Source organism: Erinaceus europaeus, chromosome 1 (assembly GCF_950295315.1).
Source record: "Erinaceus europaeus chromosome 1, mEriEur2.1, whole genome shotgun sequence".
In the NCBI taxonomy this organism is placed as follows: Eukaryota; Metazoa; Chordata; class Mammalia; order Eulipotyphla; family Erinaceidae; genus Erinaceus; species Erinaceus europaeus.
The window spans coordinates 114,568,190-114,588,386 of record NC_080162.1 but is presented as its reverse complement, the minus strand read 5'-3'; the positions used below and the strand labels follow the sequence as shown (position 1 = coordinate 114,588,386).

Below are 20,197 nucleotides of genomic sequence, written 5' to 3'. Positions count from 1 at the left end.
GTGTGACTCTGCTAAGCCAGGGCCTCCTGTGTTTGTGACAACCTCTCTGACTCCCCACATTTTTCTGAGGGGTATGTGTGTGTGTGTGTATGTATGAGCACACGCACGCAAGGGATCACCACAACACCACGCCACCAACCATGGAGCTTCCCCAATGTTGTCTGTAGTCCTGCCATGTGGTGCTTAGACTTAAACCCAGGGACACAGAGCAGGTGATGTGTTCTATTGGGTGAGCACACCCACTCTATATCCTAACAAAAATTTCTAAGAAATATTTGGGGTCAGGGACTAGGGGCTGGGCGGTGGCACACCCAGTTAAATGATTATAGTACTAAGTGCAAGGACTTAACCTGCACAAGAATCTGGGTTCTAGCTCCCACTCCCCACCTGCAGGGGGATGCTTCACTAGGAGTGAAGCAGATCTGCAGTTGTCTGTCTTTCTCTCCCCCTCTCCTCTCAATTTCTCTCTGTCTTAGTAGTAGCGCAGCAGGTAAAATGCATATGGCATGAAGCTCAAGAACTGGCGTAAGGATCTGGGTTTGAGCCCCTGGCTACCCACCTGCAGGGGGGTCACTTCACAGGCGGTGAAGCAGGTCTGCAGGTGTCTATCTTTCTCTCCCCCTCTCTGTCTTCCCCTCCTCTCTCCATTTCTCTCTGTCCTATGCAACGACAACAACAATTACAATGACAACAAAATGGAGAAAATGACCTCCAGGGACAGTGGATTTGTTGTGCCAGCACTGAACCCCAGTGATAACCCTGGGTGTAAAAAAAAAAAAGGAAATATTTGAGGTCTGAATGTCAAGATCAGCTTGTGGTTGAAAGTCTGTAATGCTCCCTGGAAAGAGGAAGAGCTGACTGGTTGGGTATAAGGTCTGTTTTGTTTTATTTTTTGATATAGCCTTTCTTTTTTTGTTGTTGCCACTGCCCTGGACCAATTTTTCTGATAGAGAGGGAGAGGGGACACTCACAGCACCGAAGCATCTTCAGCCAGTGTGGTAAGCACTGGACTTGAGTGTGGGTCATGCACTTGACAAAGCAGACACACTATCCAGGGAAGCCGTCTCATCAGTCCTTTCAACATACCTTTCTTTCTCTCTCCCTTTCTTTCTCCATTTCTTTCTTCCTTCCCTCCTTCCTTCCTTCTTTCCTTCCTTCCTTCCTTTCTCTCTTTCTATCTTTTAATGTCTTATCTTTATTTATTGGCTAGAGACAGCCAGAAATCAAGATGGTAGGGGAGATAGAGCAGGTGAGAGACAGACACCTGCAGCCCTTCACCACTTGTGAAGCTTTCCCTCTGCAGGTGGGGACTGGGGAATTGAACCCCAGTCCTTTCGCACTGTGCTATGTTTGCTCAACCAAGTGTGCCACCACCCAGCACCCTTTATTTTATTTTTTCCTTTTTTAAAAAAAAATTTAAAATCTTTATCTATTTATTGGATAGAGACAGCCAGAACTGGAGAGGGAAGGGGGTGATAGAGAAGGTGAAATACAGAGAGACTCCTGGAGCCCTGGTTCACCAAAGCAAAGCTTTCCCCATGCAGTTGGGGACTGGGTGGCTCAAACCCAGGTTCTTGGGCATTTCAGGATGCGCGTTCAACCAGGTGTGCCACTGCCTGGCCCCTATTTTATTTTTTCTATCCAGGGGTATTGCTGGTGCTTGGTGCTTGGTGCTTACACAATGACTCCACCATTCCTGGTGGCCTTTTTTTCTCCCTCCCTCTCTTCCTTCCTTCTTCCCTTCCTTTTTTGATAGAGACACATGGAGAGGGGAGCAAGAAAGAGAGCCACCTGCAGCATTGTTACACCACTTGTGAAGTCTCCCACCTTAAAGTGGGGGCTGGAGCCCAGACCTGGATCCACAAGTATGGTAGCACATGTACTTGACTGAGGCCACCACTAAAAGTAAATTCTTAGATTATGCACAGGAATATCTGTCTATCTATCTTCCTATCTCTCTGTATTTATCCCCTCTGCGCTTTCTCTCTTGCTCCCCTTTTCCTCCCCCTCCTCCTCTTTCTCCTCTTCCTTCTTTTGCCTGCCCAGGGCTTTTGTGCTAATGCAGTTCCACTGCCTCTACCAGAGTAGAACCTTTGTTTCCCTCCCTTCCTTCCTTCCTTCCTTTCTTTCTTCCTTCCTTCCTTCCTTCCTTCCTTCCTTCCTTCCTTCCTTTCTTTCTTCCTTTCTTTCTTCCTTTCTTTCTTTCTTTCTTTCTTTCTTTCTTTCTTTCTTTCTTTCTTTCTTTCTCTTTTTATTTCTTTCTTTCCTTTTTAATATCTTTATTTATTGGATGGACACAGCTAGAAATCAAGAGGGTGATAGGGAGAGAGACAGACTCCTACAGCACTGCTTCACCACTCGCAAAGCTTCTCCCCTGCAAGTGGGGACCAGAGGTTCAAACCCAGGTCCTTATGCATTTTAATAAATGCGCTCAACCAGGTACGCCACCACTCGGCCCCCCTTTGTTTCTTTTCTTTGACTTTCCAGATAGAGAGAGAGAGAGAGAAGGAGAGACACCACCACATTACACCAGCACACAGGAAGCTCCCCCTGTTACCAGGTGCTCCCATGTTTGGCCAAGGGCTCAAACTCAGACCTTTGTACATGGCACAGTGTGAGCTGCTTCCCAGCCCTTATGCAAGGATGATGCTGAAAACGTTTAGTCCAATAGCTAATCTAGAATGCCCGGCATGCAGTAGTAAGCGGAAGTATCACTTTGAGAAACCCATGACACACGAGTCTGTGTGTTCTGGGTTGAGTTTTCCAGGTGTGTTTTTTTTCTTGTTGTGGACCATGGCAAGAGAAGTGTGACAGTTCTCTGCGCCAATGGAGCAGCCGGGTTTTTGAATTTGAATTTGAAGAGAGGGAAGGGAGAGGAGGAAGGAATCTTTGAGTTGCCATTGATAAAACCCCACGGTGGGCAAGCCCTGTGAACAGTGGCTGCAGAGGCCATCCCACTGGGAACAGTACCCTGGAGGTGGCACGTGGCCCCCCCTGCCACATGTCAGCCCAGTTGCCACAGTTTCTAACACTGAGGTGATGGTGGTGAGCAGGATAGAGGAAGTTGTTTCAGAATATCACTTGGAAGTCCACCATCCCATGCAACCATTTTCATGCTTCTGTATTCTACATTATCTGTTAGCCCCATGCTTATAGATGGCCCCATAATTGCAAGCCAGTGGTGTTCTGATTTCACACTTAATGCATATCTTTTTGTCTCCTCTTTCTTTTCCCCTCCCCCTTCTCTTTCTCCTCCTTTTTCTTCCACATTTTCTCTTTATTTTTTTAAGACTTTTTTTTATTTGAGAGGATAGAAATTTAGAAGGAAGGAAAGTAGAGAGGGAGAGAGACACCTGCAGTCCTGCTTCACCACTCGCAAAGAGGTGGGGATGGGCGCTTGAACCCGGATCCTTGTGCTCTATAAAGTGTGTGCTCAACCAAGTTTTCTCCACTGCCTGGCCCTCTCCTTTATTTTCTTGAGGCAAGTTGTAGGTTTAGTCCCTGGCATCACTTTATACCAGAGCTTAGGGGTGCTTGGGTCTTCTGCCATTCTCTCATTTTGTAAACAAGTAACTAAGTAAATAAATAAATATTTTTGTTTTTGGTGTTGGTGCTAGAGATCCACCACTCTGGACTGACTTTTTGATAGAAACACACACACACACACACACACACACACACACAGAGAGAGAGAGATATCACAGCACTGAAGCTTCTTCCAGTATGGTAGGTGCCAGCTCAAAGCTGAGAAAGGTGCAAGACAAAGCAGACACCTTCCAAGGTAAACTGTCTTGCCAGCCCTAAATAAATTTTTCTGAAAAAGTATGAAATTGTCTCTTTGGATTCTCTTTTGAGTTTTGTTTCTAGTAAAGGTTACATATTTTTACATCAGTCACTTAGATTGTCCTTCTGCTTGAGAATAATGTCCAAGTCTCTAGCCCATTATTTGTCTGAAACTGGAGTCTTTTGTTTTAATAAGTATGACTTACTTCCTTTCCTTCTTTCCCTCCTTCCTTCCTTTCTTCCTTGAGCACTGTTCAACTCTGGGTTATGGTGGGTATGGTGGTGCTGGGCATTGACCTGGGACCATGGGCCTTAGAGACTCAGGCATGAAAGTCTTGCATAACCACTATGCTGTCTCCCAGTAAGTATGAAGTTTTATATGTTGGAGATAGCTATACTTTGTCATGATTTTTGCAACCAGAGATGACTTACCATCTTTTTTTTTTTTATTTTTTAAATATAACTTATTTTTCTTATTGGATAGAGACAGAGAGAAATTGAGAAGGGAAGGGGAGATAGACGCCTGTATCCCTGCTTCACCATTCATGAGCTTTCCCCCTGTAGATGGGGACCAGGGACTTGAACTCAAGTCCTTGCACCTTGCAATGTGTGCACTTACCCAGGTACACTACTGCCTGCTTCCCCACCCCCCACTTACCATCTTTTAAAAGCTTTTTTATTTTTTTTTCCTTTTTCTGTTTTATATTGATATTTTTGTACTTTGGTTTTTTTTTCCTGTCAGCTCAAAAGTGAAAGATAAGCATAAACCCCAGATCCACTGTCTTCCTTTGTGTGTGTTTGAAGCCCTGGGTATTATAATAGTTAGACTGATTTTTTGGCTTATGTCTTAGTTCTTCTGGTCACCGTGTCAACCAACTATTTCAGCACTATTAAATCTTTCCTCTCAGTTTTGAGAAGTTGATGTCCTGACAAAGGCTTCCCTCTGGATTTTCCAGCAATTATTTATTCTAATTTTAATAAGTTTGGAATTGAGACATTTGAAAAAAAAAATCAAAATTTTCTGATAATTTTTACTATATCAAAAAAAAAAAAAAAAACCCAAAATCAAACAACCAAAAAAAGAAAAACCAATAGATTTTGGAGATTTTACTTTTGTTATATTTGTTATTATATATTTTTTATATGTTATATTATATTGATATTTATGGAAAATGTTTAACTCAACTCCTGTGAAGCTTAGCATGTGCGTTTACATTTGAATATATATATATTTTTCTCTATGGGGGGATTAATGGCTTACAGTTAGTAGTAAGACAGTAGTTTGTACATGTGTAACATTTCTCAGTTTTCCACATAACAGTTCAACCCCCTCTAGGTCCTCCTCTGCCATCATGTTCCAGGACCCCCCCCCCCCCACACACACACACACCACAGAGTCTTTTACTTAGGTGCAGTACACCAAGCCAAGTTCTGCTTTGTGTAATTTTTTTTTTCTTTGTGTGTATGTGTTTGTGTGTTTTAAGGTCAATGATCTTGGTATTAGTTGAATGTATTCCTTGGTAGATAGTGACTTCTACCTTCCCCTGACATGATTCCAGTTTATCTAGGAAGGTGAGCTGTCAGGGGGCCACAAAGTCAGCCACTTTGACGTCATTTGGGGTGAGATCTGGGCTCTACTTTCAACAGCAGCACCTGTTATTGGCTTCTTGTGATTCTTTGAAGAAGTGATTGGTACTGGAGGTCGGTGGCTCAGAAGTATTCTGCAAGCCCTTTTAAAGTTTTTCTTTTCTTTTGTGTTTTGCTTTTTACCAGAGCATTGCTCAGCTCTGGCTGATGGTGGTGCAGAGAATTGAACCTGGGTCTTTGGTGTCTTAGGCATGAGAGTCTGTTTGCAGAAGGATTTCATTATCTCCCCCCCATCTATAAAAGCCTTTTTACTTCACTTGGAAACTCTGAAGCCACTGTGCACAGACTCGACTCCCCTTACAAACCAAAGGTCACATGTAGGGTGTGGCCTAGACTGGAGACTGAGCAAGCTTTCCCTCCATCTCCTTTCAGTTTCAGCTCTGGGTCCTGCTTCTGAGTCTTCACTTTGGGGTCTTATAGTGACATGTGAGTTCAGGACCTGCTCTCCCTGCTCCACCCCCCACCCCCAGCAGAACAGAGAGTGTGATCAAGAGTGAAAGCCACTATTTCTTTCTACTCTTTGGACTCTACTTGGGGGTGGGGAGAGACATCTTCCTGAGGTGGTGAGAAAAGACTGCACTGCTCCTCATCTACAGTCCCCTCTACTGTGAGTTGGAACTGGGGCTCAGAGTCCCTGGGACACATCACCTGTGAGTCTCAGAAGGTTATCCTGCCCCTGATACAACACTGCACAGAGGTGCATGTTGAGGGTTGTGTCTGTGCAGACGTGTAAGAAGACACATCTAGGGGTGGCATCTGTGTCCTGAATCATCGAGAGTATTTCTAGCTCCTGGGTGGACCAAACCCCCATGGGTTCAGAGTGTTGAAAGTACCAGAGAGTGAGGGTTTGTAGTTTTGTCTCCAGGGTTGAAATCTCTGCATGTGGGGTTGGGCCCCTGGCATCTATGGAAGTCATGTTGTTTGAGGTTGTGTGTCTGTGAGCTGAGGCCGGGGTGCCCTGTGGAAGCAGGTGGGGAGGGAGACCAGCCCCACTCTAGAAGTTCAGGCCTGTGAAATTTCCTGTGCCTTTCCTGTTTCTTTCTGCAGAGGTGAAGCAGGTCTGCAGGTATCTCTGTTTCCCTCTCTCTTTTTACAAGATTTTATTTATTTATTCATGAGGAAGATAGGAGGAGAGAGAAAGAATCAGACATCACTCTGGTACAAGTGCTGCCAGGGACTGAACTTGGAACCTCATGCTCAAGAGTCCAGTGCTTTATCCATTGTGATACTTCCCAGATCACTCTTCTCCACCCTCTATCTCCTCTCCCCATCTCAAATTCTCTCTGTTCTGTCAAATAGAAAGTAGAATGAAAAATGGAAGAAATGAACATTTTCCTTACACTTAGATCATTTTCCACTAAGTTAGCTTGTCCTCTGTGATATATTTACTGGAGTTTTAGGTTAGAGGGTAAATTTTCTGCCCTATAGGTGTGAACCCAACCATCTGTATCTAGGGAAGAAAAAACAGAACAGCAGCAATAGCAAAACTCCTCATGCTAGGGCTTTGTTATCCATAAAACACAGTTGGGTGGAGGTTGGACACCTCCACTGAGCTGTCTTTCAGGAACCATCCCTGTTGTTCTCTCAGCTGGTGTGGCAAGCTCCAAGCTCCACCTAGCAAAAATTCTGCTTCTCTGGCATCCCCAGAGGGGCCACAGCTCTCAGTGCTCAGGTCCATAACCTGCTTTGCAGACAGGTTAGAATCACTGGAGAACTTAGTCAGAAACTCTGCAATCAAAACAAACCAACAAACAAATAAAATAAACAATGTTATTGTGTCCTTTGGGACAAAATGTTGGAACAGGAGATGATAATGCTTAGAGTAAAGAGATGAAAGACAGTGACCAGATGTGTTTCATTCCTATGTGGAATCTAGACATCTGATTCACATGAACTTGGGGTGATGGTGGTTGGAAACAGAACCTGATCATCTCACCCCTGCCTCCTCTCTCCACAGATCCTGCTTCTCAGAAGATGCACTATTATAGATACTCTAACGCTGAGGTCAGCTGCTGGTACAAGTACCTCCTGTTCAGCTATAATATTGTGTTCTGGGTGAGTCATAACTTACGGTAATTCACCAACTTGCAACATGCCAGGCCCTCCACAGAGGTGTTGGGCAGGGCCCCTCAGTCCTGCTTTCAAAGAACCAGCAACAGTTAGGAAACAGGTGGTCTGCAGTGTAGCGAGGTGGCTGGGGCGATGACCAGATTTAGGGACCCCCTAACTCAACCTCAAGAGTCCAGGAATACTTACCTAGACTTTTTTTTGTTAGTTTCATTTATTTATTATTGGATAGAGACAGAGAGAAATTGAGAGGGGAGATGGAGATAGAGAGGGAGAGAGACAGAGAGACCCCTGCAGCCCTGTTTCATCACTCGTGAAGCTTTCCCCCTGCAGGTGGGGACCAGGGACTCAAACCTTTCTGTCCTTGTTTCTCAAGTTCTGCCTACCAGTGTGATCATCTGGTATTCCTCCTTCTCTTTTTGACTTTCCTCACTTCACAGACTCCTTCTGCTACAGCATCATCTTCTGGATGAATGAGTGAGCATAGCCATGCTCCCTGGAGTAGCCCTTTATTTAATAATTTTTTAAAATATTTATTTTCCCTTTTGTTGCCCTTGTTTTATTGTTGTAGTTATTATTGTTATTATTGATGTCGTTGTTGTTGGATAGGACAGAGAAAAATGTAGAGAGGAGGGGAAGACAGAGGGGGAGAGTAGACACCTGCAGACCTGCTTCACTGCTTGTGAAACAACTCCCCTACGGGTGGGGAGTCGGGGGCTCAAACCGGGATCTTTCTGCCAGTCCTTGCGCTTTGTGTCACGTCACTTAACCCACTGCGCTACTGCCTGACTCCCCATTTAATAATTTATGGTAATTCACATACTTGTGATGTGCCAGCCTCCCTGCCCCCAAGCACCCCCATCCCCACCTGAGGCCCTGACTGGGGGGCCGAGGAGATGACTTCAACTTCATCATTCTAAACAGCAGAGTAGTATTCCATGGTGTTTATAGACCACAGCTTTCTCAGCCACTCATCTGTTGTTGGGCACCTGGCTTGCTTCCAGGTTTGAACTATTAAAAATCGTGCTCTATGAACATAGGTGTATGCATGTTTTGTTTTTTTTTTTTTTTGCATGGGTGTGTTTGGTTCCCTAGGATATATCCCCAGGAGAGGAATTGCCAGGTCATAGGGCAAGTCCATTTCTAGCCTTCTGAGTGTTCTTACCTGGAGTGTCTTGGGAAAGCATTAGTGGACATTTAACTGGGGGACTGAGTGCAGCCAGGGGAAGGTGGGGAAGTACTAGCAAAGCCCTGTTCTCCTTGCTGTTTGCGTCTAACCCAATGTGCTCTTAGCCTGCTGCGTAACAGAGCGGGGAGAAGAGGTTCCTTGGCTGCAGTGGTCAGGAGAAGGACATTCTGAGAAGCTGACTTGGGGGTTGAACTAGATTATGCAAGCTCAGATAATTTGCAGTAAATGCTGTGATAATTTTCTGCTTCTTTCAGTAGCTCTTGCAAGCATCCAAGGTGGGTGGTGTGATCTAGTTTTGGAGTGATGCTGCAGAAGGAGGGGATAGGTGGCGGCGGTACCATGTCCTAAGATAGAAACTGGGCAGAAGGATTTGAATGGTGTCTTGGCCAGCGTCGGGGAAATAGAAGTTCTCTCTGTCAGTGACCATCCTGGAGGTCAACTTCTCGGGCACTCTCAGCAGACAGGGTGGAGCCAGGAGAGCACACTGACTGACAAGAGGGAAGGTCTGGACATGGAGCCCTGGAGTGCGAGTCTTCTCCACAAGTTGTCTGGATTTCCCACTGAGCAGATTGAGATTCAGTAGATACAGGTTCTGGGAAATCATTACTAAAGGCACAACGTGTATTTATTTCTAGCACCAAGAATTTACAACTCTCATTTTGTTTGGAACACTGGCTTACGTTATTCACGTCTTTATTTGTGATCCATTTCAAATCACAATGAATGGAATCTTAACTAATGTATGGAGAAAGTTTTTCACATTGAAATTATACAGACATTTGATAGAGTACAACCTTGTTAGCTAGTTGTTTTAAGGAATTATTATTATTATTTTAAATAAATTCATCTTTATAAATATTTTTAAGATTTATTTATTAATGGATAGAGACAGAAATTGAGAAGGGGGGGTAGAGAGAGAGGGAGAGAGACAGAGAGACACCTGCAGCCCTGCTTCACCACTCATGAAGCTTCCCCCCTGCAGGTGTGGGCTGGGGGCTTGAAGCTATTTTAAGGAATTAAAACTTAACATTCTTACTTCACAGAGGCTTTTAAAATTGCTGGGCAGGGGGCTTGGTGGTAGCGCAGCAGGGTAAGCGCACAAGGTGAGAAGCACAGGACTGGCTTAAGGATCCCAGTTTGAGCCCCCAGTTCTCCACCTGCGAGTAGTCCTCTGGCCCTTTGCCTCCTGGCCACTGGCAGTGGAGACTGAGGCGGCCCCTGGTGACGAGGGAGAGTGCGCAGAGAGGAAGGAAACAAACACAAGACCTGCTCCGGGAGACGCTTCATGGACGACTCGTTTATTGGGGGACACAAGCAGATACATATACCCAAAAGGTTTGAGAGAGGTTAAGATAATCATTAAGCCATACACACAATGCAGAGTTAAATCTTGACCTGTCAGGTGTTTGATCTTAGCTGGGAAGTTACCATATAGGATCTGGTCATGAGCTCACAATACATAGGTAGGCTTTTTTTCTTTAAGGGTGAATTACAAGCACCTCCGGGTGGACGGAGGCGGGGGGGGCGGGGGTGGGTGGTGATGGTGGTGGTGGCAGTTGAACAAAGTCAGGATATTTGCGGTGGGCTTTGGTTGGCCATACACAGAAATTCATGGCCTTTGTTCAAAGGGAATGAGGAAGTGTGTACAGGAAGGCTCCCATCCATCATAAGTTCATGAGGTCAGGAGGGACCAGCCTACTGCCTCTCTGGGAGGGGGATTGGGATCAACCCGCTCAGACTCTCATGTAAATAATGGCTTGGAATTCACAGACAGTGGGCCCTTTTCCCACACTTACCTGCAGGGCGGTCGCTTCACAAGCAGTGAAGCAGGTCTGCAGGTGTCTGTCTTTTTCTCCCCCTGTCTTCCCTTCCTTTCTTGATTTCTCTTTCTGCCCTATCCAGCAACAACTACAGCAATAATAACAACAGCAACAACAGCATCAGGGGCGACAAAGGGGAAAGAAACGACCTCCAGAAGCAGTGGATTTGTAGTGCCGGCACTGAGCCCCAGCAATAACCCTGGAGGCAGTACATGCATGCATGCATACATGCATACATACATACATACATACATACATAAAAATAAAATAAAAAATATAAAGCCACCAAGCAAGCATGGTTTAACAGCGTCTCTGAGGCAAGTGAAAAGACAGAACCAGTTGCCACAGTTGGAGCTGTGGATTTGATACATCCTGTTTGGATTGGAACATTGGAGAACCTGGCAAACTTACTAATCAGACCTCCCAGCCTCTCAGCCTTGATTTTACAGTACCACCTCCTGCTTCATCTCAGATGTTTGTGGAGCTTTCTGTCCTAGATAAATGAGGTGGGAGGGGGCAGGCAGTGGCTTGCCTGGTTAAGCGCACATAATACTAAGCGCAAGGACTGGCTTAAGGATCCGGGTTTGAGCCCCCTGGCTCCCCAAGTGCAGGGGAGTTGCTTCCCAAGTGGTGAAGCAGGTCTGCAGATGTCTGTCTTTCTCTCTCCCTCTCTGTCTCCCTCCCCATCTCTCTGAATATATCTCTGTTCTGTCCAATGAAATGGAAAATATGGCCACCAAGAGAAGTGGATTCATAGTGCCAGCACTGAGCCCTGGTGATAACCCTGGAGGAGGAAGAGAGAGAGAGAGAGAGAGAGAAAGAACACACTCACACTGAGGTGGGGTACAGTGGTCAGACCCATTCACTCCAGGATTTGCCTTGTGATCTCGTAACCATCACCAACCTCATCTTTCCCTTGCAGTAGGACACTGCTGAGTACTTGATGTAACTCTCAGGGCTCCTCCCTCCCATTGCTCCCTTCGGGGGGAGAGCAGCTGGGGCCAGAAGGCTCTCCACCCCTCACAGGTATGCAGTAGGCAGCCTCGGAGCCGTGCAGCCAGCCTGGCATTCAGACACACTTGCACATGCAGCTGTCGTCCCCACCTCACCACCCACAGCCTGTACCCTGCCTCCCTGGCCTTGGGCCTTGACCTCTGTTCTTCCTTCATCCACCATTATTGCTGTGGCCAAGGGTCCTGGCAGTCTCCATCTCACCAGAGGATTTGATAGTAGTTGATTTGCTTCTGGCAGTCCTAAGAACTTGCTCAACAACACGGTTGCAGCAGTTGATAGAGCAGTGGTCAGTGAAGGCAGCTCAGTGCTGGTGGGGTCAACATGTTAACACATATGGCAGAATTGGCAAAGCGTGTGGTTTCAAGTTAACCACTTCATGAAGAATGCACTGGGGCAGAATGGGAAGGGACAAACTGAAACAGGAAAATGAGATGGGACAGAGGTGGGTTAGGAAAATGAGAAGGGGGCAGGGGTAGATAGCATAATGGTTATGGAAAGAGACTTTCATGCCTGAGGCTCCAAAGTCCCAGGTTCAATCCCCTGCATCGCCATAAACCAGGGCTGAGCAGTGCTCTGGTAAAAGAAAAAAAAAATTGAAAAAAAAAAAAGAAGAAGAAGACAGGAAAATGAGAAGGGGGAAGCAGCGGGGCTGGACAGTGGCACACCGGGCTGAGCACATATAATATGAAGCTTAAATACCCGCACAAGGATCCGGGTTCAAGCCTCTGTTCCCCACCTGCAGGAGTGTGTGTGGGGGGTCACTTCACAAGTGGTGAAGCAGCTCTGCAAGTGTCTTTCTTTCTCTTCCCCTTTCTATCTCCCCCTCCTTCTCAATTTCTCTCTGTCCTATCCTATAAGAAAATGGAAAAAATATCCACCAGGAACAGTGGATTTGTAGTTCAGGTCAGGAGCCCCAGCAATAACCCTGGTGGGAAATAAAATAAGTGGAGGAAAGCAGATTATCTTTTCTGGGGGGAGGCTTTCCTGGCCCTTCCCTGCTAGGTTCTTAGTGGAGAGGAGCTGTTGCAGATGACCCAGTAGCTGGTGGGGTGGAAGGAGGCCTGTGAACTGGGGTGCAGAGCCTTCCAGGGCAAGCAGCTGGGGTCCAGTCTCACCTGTCTCAACAGTTCCCTTAACTGAGCGCCCATGAGAAACCTACCTCGCTGTTTGCATTTTGAAATACTCATCTCCCCTGCCCACTGCTGACTTGCCAAAGCTTCTGAGAGTGGGTAGAATGAAATACCAGGTCCTTACCCACTAAGGAATTTTTCATTTAAAATATAAGACATTTAATTAGAGCAATCTAAGAAACCTCGGTGTGCTCATCACCAAACTTCAAAAACTTTCAACTCATGGCTTAAATACAACCCCCCTACATGCTCGTACATGTCTGTGCGCGCGCACACACACACACACACACACACACATTAATTTGAAGCAAAATACAGAGAAATTGTTTTGCTTAAAGTAGTCTTTGTTTTATTTGTTTGTTTGATGTATAATTCTAGAGAACTCCTTGGATATTAGTGATTGTTAGTGATACAAGGCTTGTACACACCTGCTGTAGAGTGCTGAGGGACCAAAGTCACCGCCCCTGCCTTTTTTTTTTTTTTTTTTTTTTTTAAATAGAGCACTGCTCAGCTCTGGGTTGTGATGGTGCTGGGGACTGAACCTGGGACTTTGGAGCCTCAGGCGTGAGAGAGTCTTCTTACAGAACCATTATGCTACCTCCTCAGCCTACCCAACGAGTCTTTATTTTATTTTGATGACTTAATAATGAGCATTGGAGCAGAGGATTTCAGTGTTGGTGGCTTATTTGTGGTGGACCTGGGCTCAGACCACAAATTTGAATAAACATAAGACAACATTTTTCCCTCCACCAGTTTTAGCTGCCAGAACAAATAAAAGGTTTTATTTCGCAGCCTGCCTCTTTCAGAATTATTTTCACAATAACTTTTTTTAAAAATAACAAATACACCTAACAGGTGTCTTCCTTCCTTCCTTCCTTCCTTCCTTCCTTCCTTCCTTCCTTCCTTCCTTCCTTCCTTCTTTCCTTCCTTGTCATCTCCCTGAAACTTCATGGGAGAGAAGCCTAGGTGCTGCTGAGGTCTAATGTGTCTGCTTAAGTCTTGTTTCTCTGGGTGGGATTTTTACTGCAGCACGGTGGCACTTTTTACTGTTTCCCTTTTCTATATTATTTTAAAAGATTTGTTTATTAATGAGAGGGAGAATGAGAGAGAGAGAGAGAGAGAGAGAGAGAGAGAAAACCAGAGCTTCCTTCTGCTCTATGAGGTGCTGGGGGGTCAAGAGCTAGGAACCTCGTGCATCCAAGTCCAGCATTACACCTGCTGTGTAAGCTCCCTGACCACCACCACCTCACCCCCCTTCACTTGAAAAGTGTCATACTCCTCCTGCATTTGACCTGTTCATGGTGCAGGATCTCACTTTGACTTGGGAGATGCAAATCAAGATTGCAGTGAGCTACCACTATAGACTCATTAGGAGGGTTGTTATAGTGTATGTGTGGGGAAAATAACCAGTGCTGGTGAGTAGACAGAGAAATGAAACTTGATGCACTGCTGAGGAGAAGGTCAAACAACAAAGAAGATAGCCACTATGGAAAGATGTATAGGAACTCCTCAGAAAGTAATCTTTTAATTTTTTATTAGTGATTTAATAATGATTAACAAGACTGCAAGATAACGGGGACACAATACCACACAGTTCCCATCAGCAGAGTTCCGTGTCCCATCCCCTGCATTGGAAGCTTGTTTATATCTTCATCCCTCTGGGACTATGGACAAAAATTCTTCATGGAGTGCAGAAGGGAATTCTGGCTTCTGTAATTGCTTCTCTGCTGGACATGGGCATTGGCAGGTGGATCCACACCCCCTCAGAAAGTTATTAAAATATTAAAAAACAAAAAGAGAGGGGCTGGGTGGTGCACCGGGTTAAGTGCGTATGTTACAACGCACAAGGACCTAGGTTCAAGCTCCCAGTCCTCACCTCCAGGGGGGAAGTGTCACAAGTGGTGAAGCAGTGTTACAGGTGTCTCTCTTGTCTTTCTCCCTCTCTGTCTCCCCTTCCCTCTTGATTTCTGGCTGTCTCTACCAAATAAATAAATAAAGATAGATGGATGGATGGATAGATAGATAGATTGATTGATTGATTTCATATGATCTAACCTTTCCACTTCTGGGTGTGTATCTAAGAACACTGAAAGTAGGGCCTCAAAGAGGATTGTATTAGCTTGTGTTCACAGAAGCACTACCAATAGCCAAAAGGTAGATGCAACCTAAGAGTCCCTTGATAGGCATGGATAAGCAATACAATATGGCCTGCACATGTAGTGGGTATTGCTCATTTAATATTAATTATTAGTGACTATTGATGGGTAAGAAGATTACAGGGATTTTGTTCCTTCTACACTACATCCTCTACCCTCAGCACCAATGTTCTCCCAAAGACTTGGAGACAGTTTAGAAGTAACTTATTCTACCACTTCCTCTTCTTCTTCCACTTCTACTTCCTCGTCTTCCTTCTCCTTTTTCTTTTTCTCTCTCCCCTTCTCTCTCTCTCTCTCTCTTTTGTTAGTTTGTGTTTTGATTATTTATGTTCCACATATGAGCAAAACCACCTGGTAGTTATCTTTTTTAAAATTTTCTTTCTGACCAGAGCACTGCTCAGCTCTGGCTTATGGTAGTGTTGGATTTTGAACCTGGAACCTCAGAGCCTCAGGCATAAGAGTCTTTTGCAGAACCTTTATGCTGACTCCTCAGCCCCCTGGTAGTTGCCCTTCATCTCCTTCCTTTCTACCCTCCTTCCTTCAGTTCTTCTTCTAGCGTTTGCCCTTCTTCCGTAGCCAGTCAACAGCATCAGGTTGAGCCTGATGTAAAGTTTCGAGACCTCCTTTGAATCTGGAGAGGTGGCAGTCATTGACTATGTGGGTCATAGTCTGTCTGTAGCCGCAGGGGCAGTTCGGGTTGTCTCTGGCTCCCCAGCGATGGAACATAGTGGCGCACCGGCCATGGCCTGTTCGATAGCGACTGAGGAGGGCCCAATCATAACGTGCCAGGTCAAAGCCAGGTTGACGCTTGCAGGGGTCTGTGATGAGGAGTTTGTTCTTTACCTCAGCTGACTGCCAACTCTGTTTCCAAGAGTCTGGAACAGAGAAGTTCAGTGTAGGCGTAGGGGACCAGATTGGGTGACGAGACGTCAAGCGTTGGACAGGGTGGGCGAAGATATCCGTGTATATTGGCAGGTTCAGTTGAGCGTAGACGGGGAAATGAACTTAGATGATGCCGCATCCCGACGAATATCTGGCGGGGTGATGTTGCTAAGAACTGGCAGCCATGGGACCGGGGTGGAACGGATGGTTCCAGAAATTATCCTCATGGAGGAATATAATTTGGAATCGACCAAGTGGACATGGGGGCTACGGAACCGTACTGGGGCACAGTATTCTGCAGTGGAATAGCATAATGCCAGAGATGATGATCGTAGTGTGGAAGCGCTCGCGCCCCATGAGGAGCTGGCCAGTCTTGCAATTGATGTGATTCCTCGCGCCCACCTTTGCTGCAGTTTTTATGAGATGTTCGTGAAATGACAGAGTGCGATCCAGAGTAACGCCAAGATAGACTGGCTGGGCTTCATGCCGGATTCTCGTATCGCCAAGCTGCACATTAAGCTCACGCGAGGCCGAGGCATGGTGTAGATGGAAAACAGATGATACCGTTTTTGCAGTGCTAGGGATTAGTCGCCATTTTTTACAGTAATCAGATATCAGAGACATGTCTTTCGTGAGTGTTTCCTCAAGGATGTCGAACTTGGATGCCTGAGTTGCACAGCAGATGTCATCGGCGTAGATGAACTTCCTTGAAGAAGTTTCTGGGAGGTCATTGATGTAAATATTAAATAGTGTAGGAGCCAGAACAGAGCCCTGGGGGAGGCCACTTGAGACAAGTCTCCATCTGCTAGACTTGTCACCCAGATGTACCCGGAATCTTCTGTTTTGGAGAAGAAACGATATAGTGTTGGCCACCCATGGAGGCAGGCATCTTGAGATCTTGACTAGGAGACCACGGTGCCAGACCGTGTCATAGGCTGCTGTGAGATCAACAAAGACAGCACCCGTCTTTAAATTCTTCTGGAATCCATTTTCAGTGTAAGTTGAGAGGGCCAGGGCTTGTTCGCAGGTAGATCTTCCTGGGCGGAAACCAGCTTGGGCGGGTGATAGGAATTTCTCTGTAAGAGGAGAAATACGTGACAGAAACAGCCTCTCAAGGAGTTTGTAACAGAGAGGAGAGAAATTGGTCTATAGCTGGCGGCCAGTGTTGGGTCTTTCTTTGGTTTCAAAACTACTATAATCTTCGCACGACGCCAAATTTTGGGCATAGATTCAGATTCCAAGATGTGGGACAGGAATGAAGTGAGCCACTTCTTTGCCGCGGGGCCCAAGTTAAGTAAGCATAATCAACAGTTTCCATCCATTTTGCCTGTCATTTCTTAAAATGGTAGAATAGTGTTCCACTGAATAAATACATCCCCTAACTTATTTATCCAGTCTCCTGTTGATGGGTGTTTAGATACTATCTTTTTTATTTTTATTTTTTAAACTTTATTTGTTTATTGGATAGGGCAGAGAGAAATTTAGAGGGAAGAGGGAGATAGAGAGGGAAAGAGAGAGACATCTGCAGACCTGCTATACCACTTGCAAAGCTTTCCCCTTGCAGGTGGGGATCAGGGGCTTGAACCCAGGTCCTTTGTGTGCTGTAATATATTGCTTAGCCAGGTGCCTGGAATTTAGATATTACCCCATTCTTCCAAAGGAAAGCCACCTTCATATACCACAGGATGATGGATCTTGAAGACATGATGCTAATTGAAATAGTCAACCACGAGTTCAGTGCGATTTTCCTTGTATGAAGTAACTGGTGTAGCCAAAATCACAGATACAGAAAGCATAATGGTGACTGCCAGGGCATTCCAGGGAGAAGGGCACCAAGTTTCGTTTTCGCAAGATAAAAGTTCAGTGGGTAGTGGCGAACGTTGCTCAAGCCTATGAAAGTACTTACTACCACTTATAAATATGGCTAAAGTGGACATTTTAAATTAACGTCAGTTAAGGAATTAAAAAAAAGAAAAGCTGTCTCCCTTTGACTTGCAGAGGGAAAGGCACTGGGAGAGGGTTATACTGGAGGAGAAGGGTCTAGCCCTTTTATCTTGGTTCCCCACTGAGAGACTTGAGTTTTCCTGCACCCAGTTTTCAATCTGCCAGAGTTGGATGGGAGCCTTCACCCAGCTGTGTTTGGGAGCTGGACTGAAAGTGAAGAGCTGAGGGCTCCTTGTGCATACAGACAATAAGCCTGTGTTGCCCAGAGAGGAGAGGCCTTGCCACCAGCTCCCGCAGGGCCTTGTGCAGACCCGAGGCCCCACTTCCCTGCTTATTACTTGCGGGAGTGAGCTTCTGAGTCAGATGTGCAGCCTGTTTCCTGATGACAATGCTGTGGACGCTTGTGCTCTGTCACCTGTCCGGCTTGCTGTTGCTTCCTTCTGCATCACAGCTGCCCTGCACCCCCCCGCAATGACTAGGAGACATGTGTACAGTACACTATGGCCCAAACCAGGGAATGTTTATTTATCTAGTTGTTTATTTATAAGAGAGATGGAGAGCCAGAGCATCCCTCTGGCGTGTGCAGTGCCAGAGATCAGACTACCATCTCATACTCCAAAGGCTGGCACTCCAGTCACTGTGTCGCCTTCTAGACCTCCAAATTGGGGAGCTTTTAAAAATGAGAACTTATTAAAAAAGTTTTTTTTCGTTGTTTGCTTTTTTTTTTTGCCTCCAGGGTTATTGCTGGGGCTCCATGCCTGCACTACAAATCCACTGCTCCTGGAGGCCGTTTTTCCCATTTTGTTGCCCTTGTTGTCATTGTCATTGCTGTTGTCATTGGATAAGACAGAGAGAAATGGAAAGAGGAGGGGAAGACGGGGAGAGAAAGATAGACATCCGCAGACCTGATTTACCGCCTGTAAAGTGACCCGCCTGCAGGTGAGGAGCCAGCGGCTTGAACCAGGATTCTTATGTCGGTCCTTGCACATCGCGCCATGTATGCTTAACCCACTGTGCTACTGCCCTGTGGAAGCAGGTGGGGAGGGAGACCAGCCCCACTCTAGAAGTTCAGGCCTGTGAAATTCCCTGTGCCTTTCCTGTTTCTTTCTGCAGAGGTGAAGCAGGTCTGCAGGTATCTCTCTTTTTTGAAGATTTTATTTATTTATTCATGAAGAAGATAGGGGGCGAGAGAGAAAGAATCAGACATCACTCTGATACAAGTGCTGCCAGGGGTTGAACTTGGAACTTCATGCTCTAGAGTCCAGTGCTTTATCCACTGTGCCACCTCCCAGATCACTCTTTTCCCCTCTCTATATACCCTGGTTCGCTCACTTGTTTGAGGAATGGGCTTGGCCTGGCTAGTCACTTCCCTCCTTGTATTTAGAATCTTGACAAAGAGCTGATGAGATGAGTGGTGTTCCTCTAAACAGTGCTCTTGCCTTGTCATGGATGCCAGCAGGGCCATGTTCATTCCCCACTGTGTTGGAGGAGTGTTTGGTGCTGTGGTGTCTTCTCTCCCCGTACCCCGTCTCCATCTCTCTCTATTTGTAACCGTCAGTCTTGGGTGGTAAAACCTTGACTATGACCACAAACAACAAACTAACAAATCCTTGTGCACCCCTTCCACACCCTGCAGTCTTAGAAGGGCTGAATATTCATTTTTTTTCTTTTTAGATGTTATTTGTTAATGAGAAAGATAGGAGGAGAGAAAGAACTAGATATCCCCTGGCACATATGCTGCTGGGGATTGAACTCAGGACCTCATGTTTGAGAGTTCAGTGCTTTATCCATGGCACCACCTCCTGGACCACTAACTGCATTTTGATAATCCAACATCACTTCATGTGGAACATTCCAGGTTGTTACAATCTTCCTGATTTTGGAAATCCTTGCTTTTTGGACATTTAGGTTGTTTCCAATCCCCCCACACACACTCATGTTAGATAAGGATTCATGATTAGTTTAGTGTGATCCAGATTGTTCCCTTTCAGGAAAGGGGGAAAAATAAGTGCTGAATAGATTGTTCAGAGCAAGATGAAATGGGTCAAAATGTATACATGGTCTCCCCTGACATAATTTAAAACATAGCCAGAACTGCTTCTCTGGAAAGACTGTCCAGAATTCCCAGGAAGTCAACCATCTTATCTCTTGGCACCTGGTGTGTGTGTGTGAGGAGAGCAAGAGTGTTTTTATCCACTTGTAGCCTTGCCAAGGCAGAGGGCAAGAACTGCTTCATCAGATCCCACTGGTTCCTGAGACTCCATAGCTCAACTCCAGGGCTGCAGGCTGTACTAGTTCCTGCAGGGACTCAGTCCTTTTCCTCACCAGTGCAGGCCTGTACCCAGCTGGGACTCCAGCAGGAAGCTCCACTGAAGGAGTCTCACCCAGCATGCAGGATCATGTGACCCTAAGGTAGCGTTACTTAAGTTACTGGTCTGTGTTTATGGTGGCTTTTTTTTTTTTTGCTAGTGTGCTAGAGTAATTGATTTGTCTAATTGTTGGAGACAGGCAGAAATTGAGAGGAAGGGGAATAGAGAGAGAGGGAGAGAGACACCTGCAACCCTG

The 20,197-nt window shown here is 45.8% G+C and overlaps 1 protein-coding gene across 1 annotated transcript in view; it reads left to right on the top strand.

The window, feature by feature from the left end:
• Positions 1-20,197, top strand: part of TSPAN14 (tetraspanin 14) — a 78,304-nt gene that overhangs the window by 30,430 nt on the left and 27,677 nt on the right. Inside the window, exon 2 of the mRNA XM_007524609.3 lies at positions 7,388-7,485. Within this exon, the coding sequence (XP_007524671.1) occupies positions 7,405-7,485 (81 nt within the window). The 5' untranslated portion in view covers positions 7,388-7,404. The remainder of the gene's footprint in view (positions 1-7,387; positions 7,486-20,197) is intronic.